This window comes from Cebus imitator, unplaced genomic scaffold, assembly GCF_001604975.1.
Source record: "Cebus imitator isolate Cc_AM_T3 unplaced genomic scaffold, Cebus_imitator-1.0 Scaffold359, whole genome shotgun sequence".
Classification (NCBI taxonomy): domain Eukaryota; kingdom Metazoa; phylum Chordata; class Mammalia; order Primates; family Cebidae; genus Cebus; species Cebus imitator.
The window spans coordinates 1,559,966-1,575,889 of NW_016107674.1; the positions used below are offsets into that span (position 1 = coordinate 1,559,966).

A 15,924-nucleotide genomic window follows, 5' to 3' on the forward strand; every position below is an offset into this window, starting at 1 on the left:
TTATTTTTTCATTTCTTGCATTTGAAGTACTCTTCGATGACATCCTTGGCCTGAGACTCCTTGCCATAGTCCTCAACTACTACACAACTGCAACCAACCACTTTCCGGGGCTTCCCCTCTCTGTCAATTTTACAGAGGCCTACCCATTCCCCTAGTTTCTTGTTGTCATCAACCTTAATTAGGTTGATCTGGTGTTCAGCACAAAGGGCCTCCACCAACTTGACATACATAGGCTCATCACAGTTGGATGCAAGCACACAAAGATGGGCTTGGCGCTTGTCTAAGGCTTTGGCAGCTTCGTGAATTCCACGTGCTAGGCCATCGTGGATGAGGGCGGTCTTCAGCACCTCTTGTAAAGCAGTATTAACGTCCATTACACCTCCAGCAGCAGTGCCTTCCTCGGCCATGGTGGTGGGTTACGGGTGAAGCGGAATCTTGAACGCACCCAAGCCTCCGCCTCCGCACCACTCGGCGGCGGCAGGGAAAGACCTTCTACTTTATTAAATACTTTTCTATTAGATGATTAAACATAAAATTATTACCTGGTTAAGATAATACTTATTTGTTGTTAAACAAATCAGATAACACTGGAAAGCTTATAATGTAGGAAAGCTAGAACCCATTCTCATCCCTTTCTCCTCTCCATCAGTCCTGCTCCTTCAAGGCAGCCACTTTTAATTATTTTTATTTTCAACTCTTGTAATTATCTCCAAATCTATAAATCATATGTTTATATCACTATCTATTAGTCACCTTTGTGAGTTTCTGCAGATGTAGTTTATCAAAGTCTCTTTGCCCACTCTTTCTTTCTTTTAGTCCAAGAACCAAGAAATAAGTTTTTCTCTCCTTTTTTCCTGTCTCCCGCCAGTGAGCTGGCAAGGGAGTCTGGGAAATGTATTTTGCCTGCTTCTCAAACCAGGTTACACCAGAGAGCACACAAGTGCAGGAATGGGAATGACCACCAAAGGACAGCTAACTTGCCCTAGGTTCAATGTCATGACCCCTCTGCCACTGCAGGTAAAGTGTTTCTGTTGTTGAATTTAAATACTTTTATACGTCTTTACAAATTGCCTTTATCCTATTATCAAGTGCTTTCAAGGTTTTAGTTATTTTATTTATATCAGTTATCTTTTTGTTATTCCAAAGACTTTTCTTTCTTAGAGCCTTCTGTGATTTCCTGCCTCTGTATAAAACTGTGCTTCCAACTATTTTTCTGGTTGGATCTAGCTTTCTGGATTCCATCTAACTTTTCTTTCCCCCCTTCACCTTTATTTCTCTTGGTTTTTTTTCTTACTTTGCAAGGATATCTCTCCAAGTCAGTTTCTAATAATATGCAGGAAGTAACTCCATATACACCCCTGGGTTATGAAAATGCTGTTGCTCTGCCCCTATATTGAATAGTTTGGCTGTATATAAAATTTTAGATGGAAATGATTTTCCCTCAGAATATTAAAAATCTTGTTCCTTTATCTTCTAGTAACCTCTCTTATTGATAAAAAGTCTGATTTTTTCAGATTCTAGTTCTTTATAAGTGGTCCACTCTTGCCACTGGAAACTTTTAGAATTATTTTTTGTTTTGGGCCTAAAATTTCCCAATTGATGTCTATAATTATTTGTTGTTGTTTCCTCCTCCCTCCCTCAGTTGGTTGTGGTCTTCACTTGGTGATCTCTTTGAATCTGAAAACCTGGGTTCTTCCATTAAGGGGAATTTGATCTCATTTCTGATACTTTATTTCATGTTTTTTTCTATTTTCCCTTTCTAGAACTATTGGTTGTTAGACTTCCTAGATTCTTTTCCATCTCTAGTCTTTTCTTTCATAATTTTTACCTTGTCTCTTTTTCAAGGACCTTCTGTTATTTTCTTCCTTTCTTTTTTGTTGAATTACTTATTCTGGTAATTATGCTTTTAATTTTCAGTGGTGCATACATTCTTGTTCCCTGCCTGTACCTTTTCATGACAACTTGTTCTTGATTTATGGATGTGATAGCTTCTTGAATCTATGAGAATACTAGTTAAAAGCGTAAAGTTATTTTTTTTTTCCTTGAATCTCTTTCTTCTTTATGTTTCTAGTTTCTTCAAATGTGCGGGGATTCTTGGTTTGCTGTGCATTTGAAATGAGGCAGAGAAGCTGCTTGGAAGCTCCCTGAATGTGGGCTGGGTTTGTCAACTTCTGACCTTTGCTTTATGATAAGCAGTTGTGCTTATTTGCTCTCCCCTCACTACCCATTTGGTAGTTTTATGTTACTTTATTTTTTCTGTTCACCTTCCCATCCTGCTTTAGTTTCTTTTAGAGAAGAACTCTCTGATTTTTCTTTTTTCCTTGAGGAATAACCTGTGTGTTGTATGTATAAGTTGTGAGAATTTAATTGTATGTAGCTAAAAATAACCAATCCCTCATTTTCAGTCCATATGTCACTATAGTCATCCTGTGCACTTGATGGTTCTGAGTCTGGATCTTCTTTGGGGTTTTGTAAAATAGGCATCTCCATCTGTGAATCCTGATACCTCTGTGCATGCTTCTCAGCACTTTTCAGTATTTCTCCATTTCTTGTCAACCAGAAATTTATTGAAATAGTGCATCTGCTGATGTTCTTTTCCCCTTCCCTTCATTATCTTTTTTTTTTTTTTTTTTTTTTTNACGGAGTTTCACTCTTGTTACCCAGGCTGGAGTGCAATGGCACGATCTCGGCTCACCGCAACCTCCGCCTCCTGGGTTCAGGCAATTCTCCTGCCTCAGCCTTCTGAGTAGCTGGGATTACAGGCACGCGCCACCATGCCCAGCTGAATTTTTGTATTTTTAATAGAGACGGGGTTTCACCATGCTGACCAGGATGGTCTCGATCCCTTGACCTCGTGATCCACCCGCCTATGCCTCCCAAAGTGCTGGGATTACAGGCTTGAGCCACCGCGCCCGGCCTCCCTTCATTATCTTAATCGTTATAACCATTCCTAATAAATTACCCTAAAATTATCCCAAAATATAACAGTTTAAAATTAAAATATTTACTATCATCATAGTTTCTTGGCAGCAATTTAGTTGGGAAAGTCTTTTTTGTTTTTCTTAAATCCATCACCTCAAGCATTTTCCCCTTGTTACAAACAATCCAATTACACTCTAAGTTATTTTGAAATGTACAGTTAAGTTATGGTTGACTGTAGTCATCCTATTGTGTCATCCTATCAAATAGTAGGTCTTATTCATTCTTTTTTTTTTTTTTGTACCTATTAAGTTGGGTGATTCTGGTTCAGTGTCTTTTATCAGATTGCAGTCAAGCTGTTGGCCAGGGCTGTTGTCATTTCAAGGGTCCCCTTCCAAGCTCACTCGTGGTTGATGGCAGACCTCAGTTCCTCAACTGGCTGTTGGCATTTCTTGCCAGTGGGGAGGAAAAACTTTTCTGTACCCGTTTAGGTTCAGTAGTTAGGCCTACAAATTAAACTGACAAAACATAGATTAGCTAGAGAAAAAAAAAAGTTAGTTTGTGTATGTATGGACGTGCACAAAAGAAGTGGCTTGCAACATGGTTAAAGTTAGTATGCCTCACTTAATGGGAGTATGCCTAAAGTTTCTATGACTAACTTAATGGGGGAAAGGGAAGGTAGAGAATAGGCTTCAGTGTAAGAAAAATATGGATTTCTTTAGGAAAGATAAGTGGATTTTTAGAGGAACAAATAGAAGTTAAGAAAGTTTGTGGTAATGTTTGTTTTTACAGCGGTGAATGGTCTTTTACATCTTCTTTATGGCCATAAAACTCTCCTGGAGAGGAGATTTATGATAGTTTTACTCTTGGTCTTCTTTCTGGGAGTGAAGCTGCCTTGAAGAGAAGATTTATGGCAGCTTCATTCTCAGAAGTTTCTGCTTTTAGTCAGATAAGGAAAGCTCTGAGAAGCTGCCTTTCTGCATTTGTTGACTCTCAAATATCTTCTGGTTAAAATAATCTTCATACCAGTTCTGGGGTTCCGAGTGGGTTCTCACAGCTGCCTGAGTCTGCTCACCATATGGCAGTCAGCTTTACTCAGAGCAAATGATCCAGGAGAACACCCAAGATGGAAGTAGTAGTCTCTTTATAATCTAATCTAATCTAGCCCCAGAAATGACGTACAATCCACTTCTGCCATATTCTGTTTGTTGCAAGTAACATATTAGTCTAGCCAACACTTACAGGCAGGGGAATTAAGCTTCATCTCTTGAGGATAAGAGTATCAAATAATTTTGTGGACTTTCAGGACATATTTTAAAAGCCATCATATAGTTTTATACTTAAAAAAAAAACTTGCTGTTATTTTCATAGTGTCTTGGGAGAAATCATTCTATTATAATCATTCCATTGTATAAGTGCATCATACTTGGACAATTTCTGTGTGGTTGTAAATTTAAGCTTGTTTTAGCTTTGTGCAGTGGCAGTATTATGGCCAATGAGGTTTATCTGAGGCATGATTATTGCTAATTGAAAACTTAAAAAAATTAGCTTGTTTTGAAATTTTTGCTTTTAGAAGAATACTATGATAATATTATCCTAAATAACATTTTTCAAATGAGTAATTATTCATCTGATTAGCTTATTATAATAGTTTATTGCTGTGTTCTATATACTCCAGAATACATTTGTGGAAACACACATACATTTTCTTTAAAGTAAAATACTCCAGTATATTTATTATTGTAGCATTTTTTTTGTAGCAAAATATTTTAAACACCAGGTTCTGGAATAATTAATGGACTTTAATGATTTATTGAATAGATTCATCACTGAACAGTTGTCACTTTTGATTTCATTTTGGGATCTTATGACTTCACTAGATGGCAGCAGAGGACTAGCTTTAATTCAGGCTGCTTTTGTGAAGCCTTAGAATTCTAATGGTACCCAGTGTATTGGATGTCTATTTAATAATACAACCCAGAATATTAGCTGGGGATTATTAAGATTAATGGAATCATGTATACAGCATTACTGAAAGCATAGCCATTTTGACAATGTTGGTATGTTCTTTGGTGCATTGCATCTGAATTATTGTATTTGCAAATGACCCCAAAGTGCCATTTTGGACCTTTTTTGGTAAAAACAGTGTAGCCATATTAAAGTCCCTGGAAGTGTTTTTTTCTGTATCAGGAAACTGAGACGTTCTTATGTTGGAATCTCAGAAGGAAAGAATAATATGAAGGTTCTCTTTTATCCCATTTTGATTTTTTTTTTTTTTTTTTTTTTGTTCTTAATTGTTTGTGTTAGGAGCAAAGGAGTCTAATAAAAAAAACATGATGTTGGAATGTAGCTCTTTTATTTATAGATAGTGAAATTCATGTTCATAGGATAGAAAAGTGATTTGACTTATATGTGGTATATGAGGAACAGTAATTTTTATATATGTGCCCTAATGATATATTTTGGGAAAAATTCTAAAAACCATATGTTTTAAAATCACATACAGGATTTTTATTTTCTGGAAGAACTATATTTGTTTTTTGCATGTTTGATGGTAATTTGGTTCTCAAAAGGCAGTAATATATGTGAACTAGGTAAAGAAAGCAGAAAATGAGTAATTCAGACAGCACTTTTAAATTGTGAAGTCTGATTTGAAGATTGTTTAGGTAGCCCATCTTAGTATAGTGTCTCTCTGGCTTTCAGTCCAGATTCAATGTTGCTGCTGTTTTTGCTGGCAGGTAAGCTTCCTTGGACAAATTTTATTTTAGTAACAGTTTGGAATTTAGAAAAATTAATTTTTAAAATACTTTTGCATGGGCAGAAAATTAAATTTTGTCTCCCTGTGAATTATCTAGAATGATATTTAGGTCTTTTATATCTTACGTTAGCCTGATAAAATACTCCAGTATTTTAAACTACTGGCTAGAGTTGCAGGATACAATGTATAACTAGAACAAGTCAAATTGCTGCACAAATGACAACCTTTAAGCAGATGCACATTGAATCTGTTCTGTGATCTGGCCTTGGTAGTTGCCTCAATGTTATATAATGAGTCCATAATATATTTATTTTTGCAGCCTCACTAGTATTTAGCTGTTGAAATTGGTACATCTGGGATTTCTCCTGGTACTTTTATGTGCACATGAACAAAGACTAGTGGCAACCAGTTAATTTCTAATAATTGGATTCATTAAGAATTACTTACTAGTGTTAAAAGGAAAATAAAAACCGAGGTCACAGTTTATATATATCCCAATGCCAACTGCCTATAACCCTGTAACCCAAACTCAAGTTATTCTGATTGCCCTGAAACACTATCTCTACTTATAAAAGAGCCACAGAGCATGAGGTTTACATCTTTGCCAGCATGGTTGAGTGAAATTAAACCAATCAACTATAGACAAATCAGCTTACACAGCTCCATTTGCATTAAAATAATGTTACTGTCTAATGGCCAGTCACGAAAAAGGTCAAAATACTTTCTCCTTTATAAACTGCTATAACTCGTGTAAGGAAGCTTCTTATGACTTGATTTTAAGTCTTAGATCTCAGTCTGTACTTTTTGAATGACAATGAGCTTTAAAATTTTTCCTAACTTGGTCTAATTTTATTTTTGATACCAGTAAAGGGAGAAATTACAACTCACTTAAAACATTTGGTGCGCTTAGATATGGTTTTGTTTACTTAGATTTTTCCTGTGTGCATGAAGCAATATTAAATAAAATCAAGCATTATGATGTTGTGTATCTTCTACATGTGTTTTTAATTCTCTTTCTTAAAAATAGCTTAGTTGTGTTATTAGCACATTTCTAAATTAAAAATAAATAATGGGTGATCTTTATAGTAAAATATTTATGGTAAAGTATAAATACCTGTGTTAAAAATAAATTTATTTAAGTTTCTTGTAGATTATTAAATCCTTCTCAGTAAATTTTTTTTTTTTTTTGAAAATGGTCATTGTTCTAATTGAAAGAACATGAGAGTATGAAAAAGGTGGTGCTTGCTTTAAAGGAAATTCCTAATTCTGACAAGTTTTAAATGGCTGCTGTTTTGAGCCATTTAATTCTTCTGACAAGAATTCCTAATTTTGACAAGAGCCACCAAATAAAATATTTTGATATGTGGTCCATTTCAATGGCAGTAAAGTTTTAAAAGGAAAAAGAGTTTGTGCATATTTAAATAAAGAAAATTGAAGACATGGTTCATGCCCTTACATGGGTCAAAATCTAATGAACAATGTGAAATATAATTGCATATTGCATATGAATAACATGATGTAGACTCTAAGAATGTAGGAGTTCTTAGGAGGATAATGAGTGAAAGATGAGTAACATGGGTAAAGTGTGCAATGTGAAGAAAGTCATGAGGTAGAAACAGCCTGAGTTGGATTGACCTGATTAATAATTGATATAAATCCACAATCTTTGTAATCTCTTACGGTTAAGGCAGTTAGGTGCTTACAAGAAAATTGTTAGACTGATGGCTTCATAAACCCTTTGTTTATATTTTGAAGCATGTCAGAGTTTTAGTGATTACTAAGCCATGAGCTTCTGATTTCAGCTTTGACTGGAATGTCAACTCCCACTCCTTGAATTATTCTTAGGAGGCTATTAATAAATGGGAGATCCTTGATCTCAATCTTCTTGAAGCTTAGGACCACCTGATTTGCTGAGTCAACTGGTTAGCCCTGTGGCATTTGAGGCCTTAAAAGAGCTGTTTTTTATTTTATTTTATTTTATTTTTATTTTCTTTCTTCCTCTCTCTCTCTTCCTTCCTTCCTTCCTTCCTTCCTTCCTTTCTTTCTTTCTTTCTTTCTTTCTTTCTTTCTTTCTTTCTTTCTTTCTTTCTTTCTTTTTTCTTTCTTTCTTTCTTTCTTTCCTTTCTTTCTTTCTTTTTTTTTTTGAAATCAGGTACAGAGTATGGTAAAAGACTATTTCCATAGTAATACAGAAGGCAGGGAAATTAACACTCTGAGGAATAATTCCGGTGGCAGTTAAAGGGGCAGCACTTCACCTACTTCTGTGACTGGAGGAAGAAAAAGGTGGTTATGGCAGAGAAAGCTAAGCCTGGAGACATCCCTAAGGGGCTTTCCTAGCAGGAGGCAAGGGAAAACCCTGTAGTAATTCTCTCCCAGTTATCCCTTCCAACACTTTACTTCCTATTTTCAGTTGTAATTCAAAGACTATTAGGTGAACCTTTTTTGGGACTTAGTGAAAATTTTACTCAAAGTAGATCACATGTAGCATTCAATCAATGAGTCTAGCCAATAGTGAATTTCAAAGGTTGCATAATACAAAATGTGAAAATTAGAAGACTGATTAGAACTAACTTGTGATCATGCTTAGTTTTTCTTCTCCTACTCTTTGCTCATATTAGTCCTAGTTAGGATCAAAACAAGAACATTTCTATAGCTAAGAAGAGAAAATCTATTGAATATAACTTTTGGACAGATTATTTAGTGAAAAAATTTTTTTTTCAAATTAAAAGAAATTTTAAAATTCTTTTGCTTTTTTTGAACATCTACTGTCTGGCTTTCCTATTTTCTTTTTCTTTTTTTTTGAGATGGGGTCTTGCTCTGTTGCCCAGTTTGGAGTGCAGTGGCATGATCTTAGCTCACTGCAACCACAGCTTTCCAGGTTCAAGTGATTCTCGTCCCTCAGCCTCCTGAGTACCTGGGACTACAGGTGTGTGCCACCATGCCTGGCTAATTTTTGTATTTTTAGTAGAGATGGGGTTTCACCCTGTTGGCCAGGCTGGTGTCTCTAACTCCTGACCTCAGGTGATCTGCTTACCTTGGCCTCCCAAAGTCCTGGGATTACAGGCGTGAGCCACCATGCCTGGCCCTGGCTTTTCTATTTTCTTTTGCAATTTGAGTGTTAAGGGTGGCCTGAGGTTATTTAATCTAGTGCTTCTCACAATTTTATGTGCATGTGAATCACCTGTAAGTCTTGTTAAAATGCAAATTCTGATTCAGAAAGTCTAGGAGTCCAAGATTCTGTGTTTTTGAGAAGTTTCCAGGAGATGCTAATGCTATTGGTCCAGGGGCCACATTGTAAGTAGCAAGAATTGACTCCATTTTCTCAGGTTATAGATGAGGATATCAGAGCCAGAGAGACCAAGTGGTTTTTTCAAGGTCCCATACCTAGTTAGTAATGGTGGACTTTTAATTTTTAATATGACAGTCGTATTTCTCAGATAAGGAAATACTTAAAACCAAGAGAAATCTCCCTCTTTCCCTAATTAGATGGCAGCTCATTCGTTAAGCCAACTTTATTCGATTTGAGTCTTTAAGATGTGTCTTAAGATTTTCTCTTCCATCCGTATTGCTTTTGAGGATTTGAAGAAAAATAAATAAATGGATACATTGATTTATTTGAATGTATGTATTATGTTAGAGTCCTTACATTTTGAACTTTACATAATCAAGAAACAGGTTTAAGTGACCTTAGGAAATAGTAAGCTATCTACATTATATTCAAATCTAGTTTGTGAAGTAGAAGCTTCTTGCTTTGGTAGGTTAATCATGTTTTTATTTAAAGTGACTGTTAATGTATAATTTGTTTTCAGACATTTACAAACTGGAGGAGGTAATGTAACTAGTTTTTTGTGTCTTTGGTGGTGCTTGTGTGAATACTTTTTGCTCTTTGAGGTTTTTCTTGTGCCTTAAGAACTTTTAGGATTGTTGCAGGACTGGAGGTGGGGTATAAATATGTGTGTAAGTGCATACTGCTTGGGGGAAGTGAGACTCCATAAGAACCCTTTCACCCCTTGATAATTCCATAATTCTCTAAGTCTTTGAAGATTGGTGAATGGAGGAGGATGCATATTCTAGCCCACACAAGTAGCAGTTAGTGAGATGCATGTTGCACTTAGCAAATGAATTCAGTCCTAACTTGACAGTTCTTTTCAATAGGTGAAAGTTATGCTTTGATAATTTGCTGTTCACGTCCACAAACTGTTAGTTGATTTTATAAATTTGTAGAGTGGGGAGACTTTATCAGTCAATTTTTATTGTTATGACAGTTATTATATTTCTTTTTGGTAGATAAAGGAAACATGAATCCATGTAGATTTAATTATAATTTTATTTGTGTTACCATTTTACTAATCTTTATTTTAATGAGATAGATTGTGGAACCAGAAGATGATCATTTTCCATTGTGTATTATAGCTTTGGGGTTTATTGTGTATGTACCATTATTGTTAGTAAATCTTAAGAAATTCTATCCATATATTGGGATATTTTAGGCTCTGGGTTTTGTTTTTATTATTCTAATGTTTAGAAAACAAGCTCTTAGATTGAGACCCACCTGATGCAAGTTTTTAAAATATGAGTCCTCTGTTTTGAGTTATTGCTTGGAGCAGCATCTGATTTTACAAAATTTACTTTGGTTGTACCTATTCATAGAAAAATGAATTAAGGAACTATTTTACTGTAGTTGTTGTCTGCCTTTGACTGTGTAAATATGTTTATGTGTTTGGGTTTGTGGTCTGTGGGTACCTTTATAGAGATACCTGTGATTCAGTTCTCTACGTTTCACAATTTCTGTGTTCAGTTATCTCTTTCTCTTCTGTGTTCAAAAGGGATGGCTTCCTCTTTCCTGTTTATAGGGTTCTTAAACTAATCCTTTGTGTTTTATTCAGGGTTTGTTTTATCATTAACCCCAACTCTAACTCTTCCTTGGATTGTGTAAAGTAGTACTATTAGTAGTAGTAGTTGTAGTAATAGTAGTTGTAGTCGTAGTACTAATGATATCTAGCCTTAATTAAGTACTTAATTAAGTACTGTTTGCCTTGGGCATAATAACAATAGCTGACATTTATTACTATGTATTAATCACTATTCTGGTATCCTTTATATATTAATTATTTTCTTCAATTTTTAAAAGTGTGGTAAATTACACATAACATAAAATTTACATTTTAACCATTTTAAAATACGCAGTTCAGTGGTATTAAGTACATTTATATTGTTGTGCAACTGTCACTACCATCTATCTTTAGAACTCTTTCATCTTGTATAACTGAAAGTCTGTACTTCATTAAACAGTAACTTCCTATTCTCCCCATTCCCCCTAGCAACCACTGTTCTCCATTCCGTCTCTGATTTTGAGTACTCTAGGTATTTCATAGGGAATAATACAGTGTTTGTCTAGTTGTGACTGACTAATTTCACTTAGCATAATGCCAAGTGCTATTCAAGGTTCATGTTCTGTAGCATATGTCAGAATTTCCTTCCTTTTAAAAGCTGAATAATTTTACATTTTATGTATATGCTGGATTTTGCTTATTTATTCATCCCTTGATAGATACTGGGATTGCTTCAGTGGTTTAGCCATTGTGAATAAGGCTGCTGTGGACATGAATGCACTAACTTATTTAATTCTTAAAACTGTCTTAGGAAGTGAGGACTTCTGGTGAGGAAACAGACACCTAGTCAAGTAACTTGTGCAAAGTTACACAATTAGTAAGAGCTGATATGGAATGAACATTCTTAGTCTCTATAGTAGAGTCCCGTATATTTTTCTATGCTGGTACCTTCTCTTGTGCCTACAGATATCTTCACCCCTCTTTGCTATATATTAACATGTAATTAATGGTACGTAGTACAAATACTTTTAATACTAATGTTGGCAAATGAGTAAACAGTTCATTTTATTTATTAGTGTTTGTTGCATTTCAACTATACTTCAACCCAATTACAAAATGAAGTTGAAAATCCTTAATCTGGATTTTAACACTCCTACTTGCTCCCTGTATGCTTATCTTTCACCATGATGTGATGATTTGTTGTATGTAGTAACTGTATAATTCCTGTGCAAGTTGAAGTGATGGAGTGCGTTGGCTAGGACCTATTAATTGGAGTATGGGAGATTTCATGGGAGCTTTGAGTAGGAATTTGAAGATATGTATTTTGAGACAAGACAGTATAGTAGTATAGCTACATAGGCTTAGAAACAGACATATACAAATTTCTGAGCAGTGGAGGATGGCAAAGTGAGAAGAGAATAAGGAAGTTGCAGTTGTGAAGTTAAAGCATATAGTTAGGAGTCGGACAGCTAGAATTGTTCATAATATTGGATGAGATTTTTGATCACAGTCTGTCTGCTTGATTTTTAGGGATTTAGATAGCAAGCACTATTAAGTCTGGAATTACAGGCTCTGGAACTTGAATTTTTTCATCAGAGCCCATAATTATTAGCAGTTTTATGACTGATTGCAAATTAATTTTTTAACATTGTTGAGTAATTTGGAACATTTTGCTCCTTACTTACATTTGGTTATATTACATATGTGTCATTAATTTTGTGGAATAGAGAGAAGAATCTAGAAATTGGCACTGGGTCCCATGCCCTGCCAAACTCTGTCATAGTGTTGCTTTTAAATTGACGGAAAGACTTGCCCAAGATTCTAAATCTTGATGGTTGAAAGGACTTCTTGAAACAGATTTTGAAGATGATCAATAATCTGTTAATAGATGTAAGCACACACAGTGGTTTGATAAGGCTTGAGATTTTGTGATTCTTTATGGTAGGTACCTCTCGGTCTTCAAAATTTACTTTTGATGCATTAACTAACATTAAAATGAAAGCTATAGCCTTTTGACTTAGGATTTTTCTATAGACATAATTTACCAAGTACTGTTTATTAAGATTAAACCGTTTAGATAAACAGGACATAGTAAAAAATTTGTGGTAAAACAACATATAAAATAAAGATGGCTATGCTTATGTAGAAGACATATATTGGCAAATTGTCCAAATCTTCAGTGGCATGCTGCTGGCCTGCCATTTAATATACAATTAACATTCTAAGATCAAAGACTAGTTACATAAATTTGACAATTAAATTGGTGGGGAAGTTAATGGGCTTTGCAATTTCAAATTAAATAATACATGTTGTCGCTTAATTACTGTTGTGTGCATGTAAGTGATCACATAATAGAAGGGAGCTGTGGGCTTAACGTGAATTTAAGACCATAAAGCCATAATCAGTCACATCTGTTTCATGACTTTAAATTGATGTGGTGAGTATGAAAGAAAAGGCCTGCTGTGCTTATAGAATCAATAAGTCAAAACAAAAATACCTATAGGGTTAGAATCTTTTATACTGGCGAATGAAAATTTTGATAGTTTTTGGTAAAGAGATTATGTTAGAGCTATGTTATTATTTCACTGTTAGCAGCAATAAAAAGTAAAAAAATGATTAAACAGTGTTATTATATGTGTGTGTTCTTTTAAATTTGTTAACATAAAACTAAGGACCTTAATATGAGTTAAATTATGAGTAATTGAATTTCTGGGAAGATGAGATGAGGTAAAATCCTCAAGACTGCCCCTCTTCAGACACAGTTGCAAGTCTGGGCTCCAGAACTTCTGACTAGCCAGCTTCAATCTGGGGTTCTCACAGCCCCCTCTTTGGATTTGATTAATTTGCTAGAGCAACTCACAGAACTCAGGGAAACTTACGTTTACTGGTTTATTATAAAGGATATTACAAAGAATACAGATGAAGACATGCATAGGATGAAGCACGGGGAAAGAGTGTAGAGCTTTTATGCCCTCCCTGGATGTGCCACCCTTCAGTAACCTCCATGTGTTCAGTTGTTCGGAAGCTCTGCAAACCCTGTCCTTGGTCTTTTATGGAGGCTTCATTATGTAGGTGTGATTGAGTAAACCATTGACCGATGGTGATCAATGTCATCTTCAGCCGCTTCTCCTTCCTAGAGGATGTGGGGTGATGCTGGAAGTCCCAACACTCTGATTTTGCCTTATTCTCTCCTGGGACTTGTCCCCATCCTGAAGCTACCTAGGAGCTGCCAACCATCAGTCAACTCATTGGTATTACAAGAAAGCATCATTTTGGTGTGTCACAGGATTTTAGGATTTGTATACCAGGAAATGGTTGAAGAACAAATATATATTTCACAGTATCACAGATGCAAACAAATGATGTTTAAATTATCTGAAGTCCTTTTCTGATATTCATTAAGTTGAGATTATGTTTCTATGGAATTATAATATAAATGGTAGTTAGATTCCCAAACTAGCCTATAATGCTTATTCCTAAGGTAGCTTAATTACTTATTATGTATGGATACTATGAAAAATGACAAAATGTACTGTTTTAACATTGGTAATTAAGCAAACTGCCATTGCAACATAAGGAGTTTATGAAAACCATTTTCAATAACTTAAAAACTTTGGGGAAAATGGATTGGATTGTATAAGATAAGAAGGAGTTAGAGACTATTATATAAGGGGATTATGAAGGGGGGTTTGATACTGATTCTTTATTGTCTACATGGATTAAACAACTTATTACTTTAAATTTTGCTTGATGCAGATGTGTCACTAGCTTTGATCAGAGTTTTAGTTGGTTCATGAATGGAACTAAGTTAAAGGAGGTGAGTAGGAGAAATACGTTTTTTTCTTTTTAAAAAATTGTGGCAAAATATACTTAATCTTTCTTATTTAAAAAAGAGTTGAAAGAAACAGGAAAAAAACAGGTTAAAGAAGACATGGGAAAACTTTGCAAAAGAGGTTGTCAGAGACAAAATTTACTGAGCAGTGAGGCAGTGAGAGAAACAGGTAAAATATGCCTGAGCCCCATGGGGAAGGAAGAAAGCTGGAGTTTGGCAAGTCAGCTGTTCTTTTATTGTTTTTTGAACACATGAAGGTGCTGGTGAGTAGGGGGCATGGTCTGACCAACTGCTCCTATGTCAAGAAGGTTTATATATTCTGTCTGGGAAAGTGGTCTGAATTTTCTTTATAAGTAATTTTAGTGTACTTGAATTTATTTCTAATACAACTTTGAGAATTGGCGTTCAGGGACTTGTGTGCCAAGTCTATTGGGAATAGAAATGAGAGGAAATGTAGCTGGTATAGAAATAGCAGAGGTTTGGTATTAAATTCTTATGAGAGAAAAGATGTCTAGAGAAAATAAACTCTAGGCTTAGCTTAGCATTATACACTTGTCTCTGTTGAAGGATAGTAAATAGATACTGTGTCTCTTGGCGTGAAGTTGCTATGTAAAGGGCTGGTAATCCTTGGTATTAAGGATATGTTAGGGACATTACAGTGCGATTTCATCATAGGCATAGTAAACTTCCTTACATTTAGCTGTATATATTGGGGCCAAAACAACAGCAACGAAAACCATTAGCATTCTTTTTTTTTAATTAAAAAAAAAAAAAAAGAGACATGGTCTCGCTGTCTTGGCCAGTCTGATGTTGAACTCCTGGCCTCAAGTGATTCTCCTGCTTTGGCCTTCCAGAGTGCTGAGATTACAGACATGTGTCACTAGGCCTAGCCTTGTTAGCCTTCTTGACGGTAAGCAATAGAAATAAACTTTGGCTAGTTTATGCAAAGAAATATATTGGAAGGCTCTCAGGAGAACCAGTCTTGGAAAATGGATAGGAACCAAGGAAAGCCAGCAGCAAGGACCAGAGCCAAGGTCAGGGCACAGGAACACTTTGATTAGGAAGCTACCATTAGCACTTGCTGACATTGTCTCTGCTGTTGCTATAAATAATTCTGCAACTATTCTTGTGCCTGTCTGTTATTCACTCAAGTTAAAAGTTTTGGGAAAGGAACATGGATTGTCTGGTTTAGATCCTGAACCTATTTCCAGCCTGCTAGGCTGGGCCTTTGGTTTCCATCTAAACTCATGGTGTCCGTCATTTCTTCCAAACAAAATGGAACAATTACTGCTTCCTTCTTAAATGCCCTGTGCCTCAGTAAATATACCCAGTTCCTGAAGCCAGAATTTGGAACTTCTCTCATTTTCTCGGTCACATAGCCAGTAAATAGCGTATTGAATTCCTGTCAGTCTATATCTTGAATATCTTGAATTTATTTATCTCTAAAGTTATTGTTACTACTGTTCTAGTCACTGATTTCTCAGATGGTCTATTTCAGAGGCCTTATAATTTATTTTGTGTACAGATTGGCTCCTACCCTGTTGGTATATACATTATGTGGTGATGAACTTTTTAAAATGCAG

The 15,924-nt window shown here is 35.4% G+C and overlaps 2 protein-coding genes and 1 pseudogene across 2 annotated transcripts in view; 2 read left to right on the forward strand and 1 right to left on the reverse strand.

Annotated features, from left to right (window-relative positions):
• On the reverse strand, positions 1 to 495 carry LOC108288027 (40S ribosomal protein S12-like). The gene has a single exon (XM_037730798.1). The coding sequence runs from the start codon at positions 405 to 407 to the stop codon at positions 9 to 11; it is 399 nt and encodes a 132-aa protein (XP_037586726.1). The 5' UTR covers positions 408 to 495; the 3' UTR covers positions 1 to 8.
• Positions 1 to 15,924, forward strand: part of RNGTT (RNA guanylyltransferase and 5'-phosphatase) — a 347,127-nt gene that overhangs the window by 94,606 nt on the left and 236,597 nt on the right. The window lies entirely within an intron of this gene.
• On the forward strand, positions 4,386 to 4,496 carry LOC119467982 (annotated as a pseudogene).

Coding starts and splice junctions, on each gene's coding strand:
- LOC108288027 (XM_037730798.1), bottom strand. CDS start 407: ATGGCCGAGGAAGGCACTGCTGCTGGAGGTGTAATGGACGTTAATACT.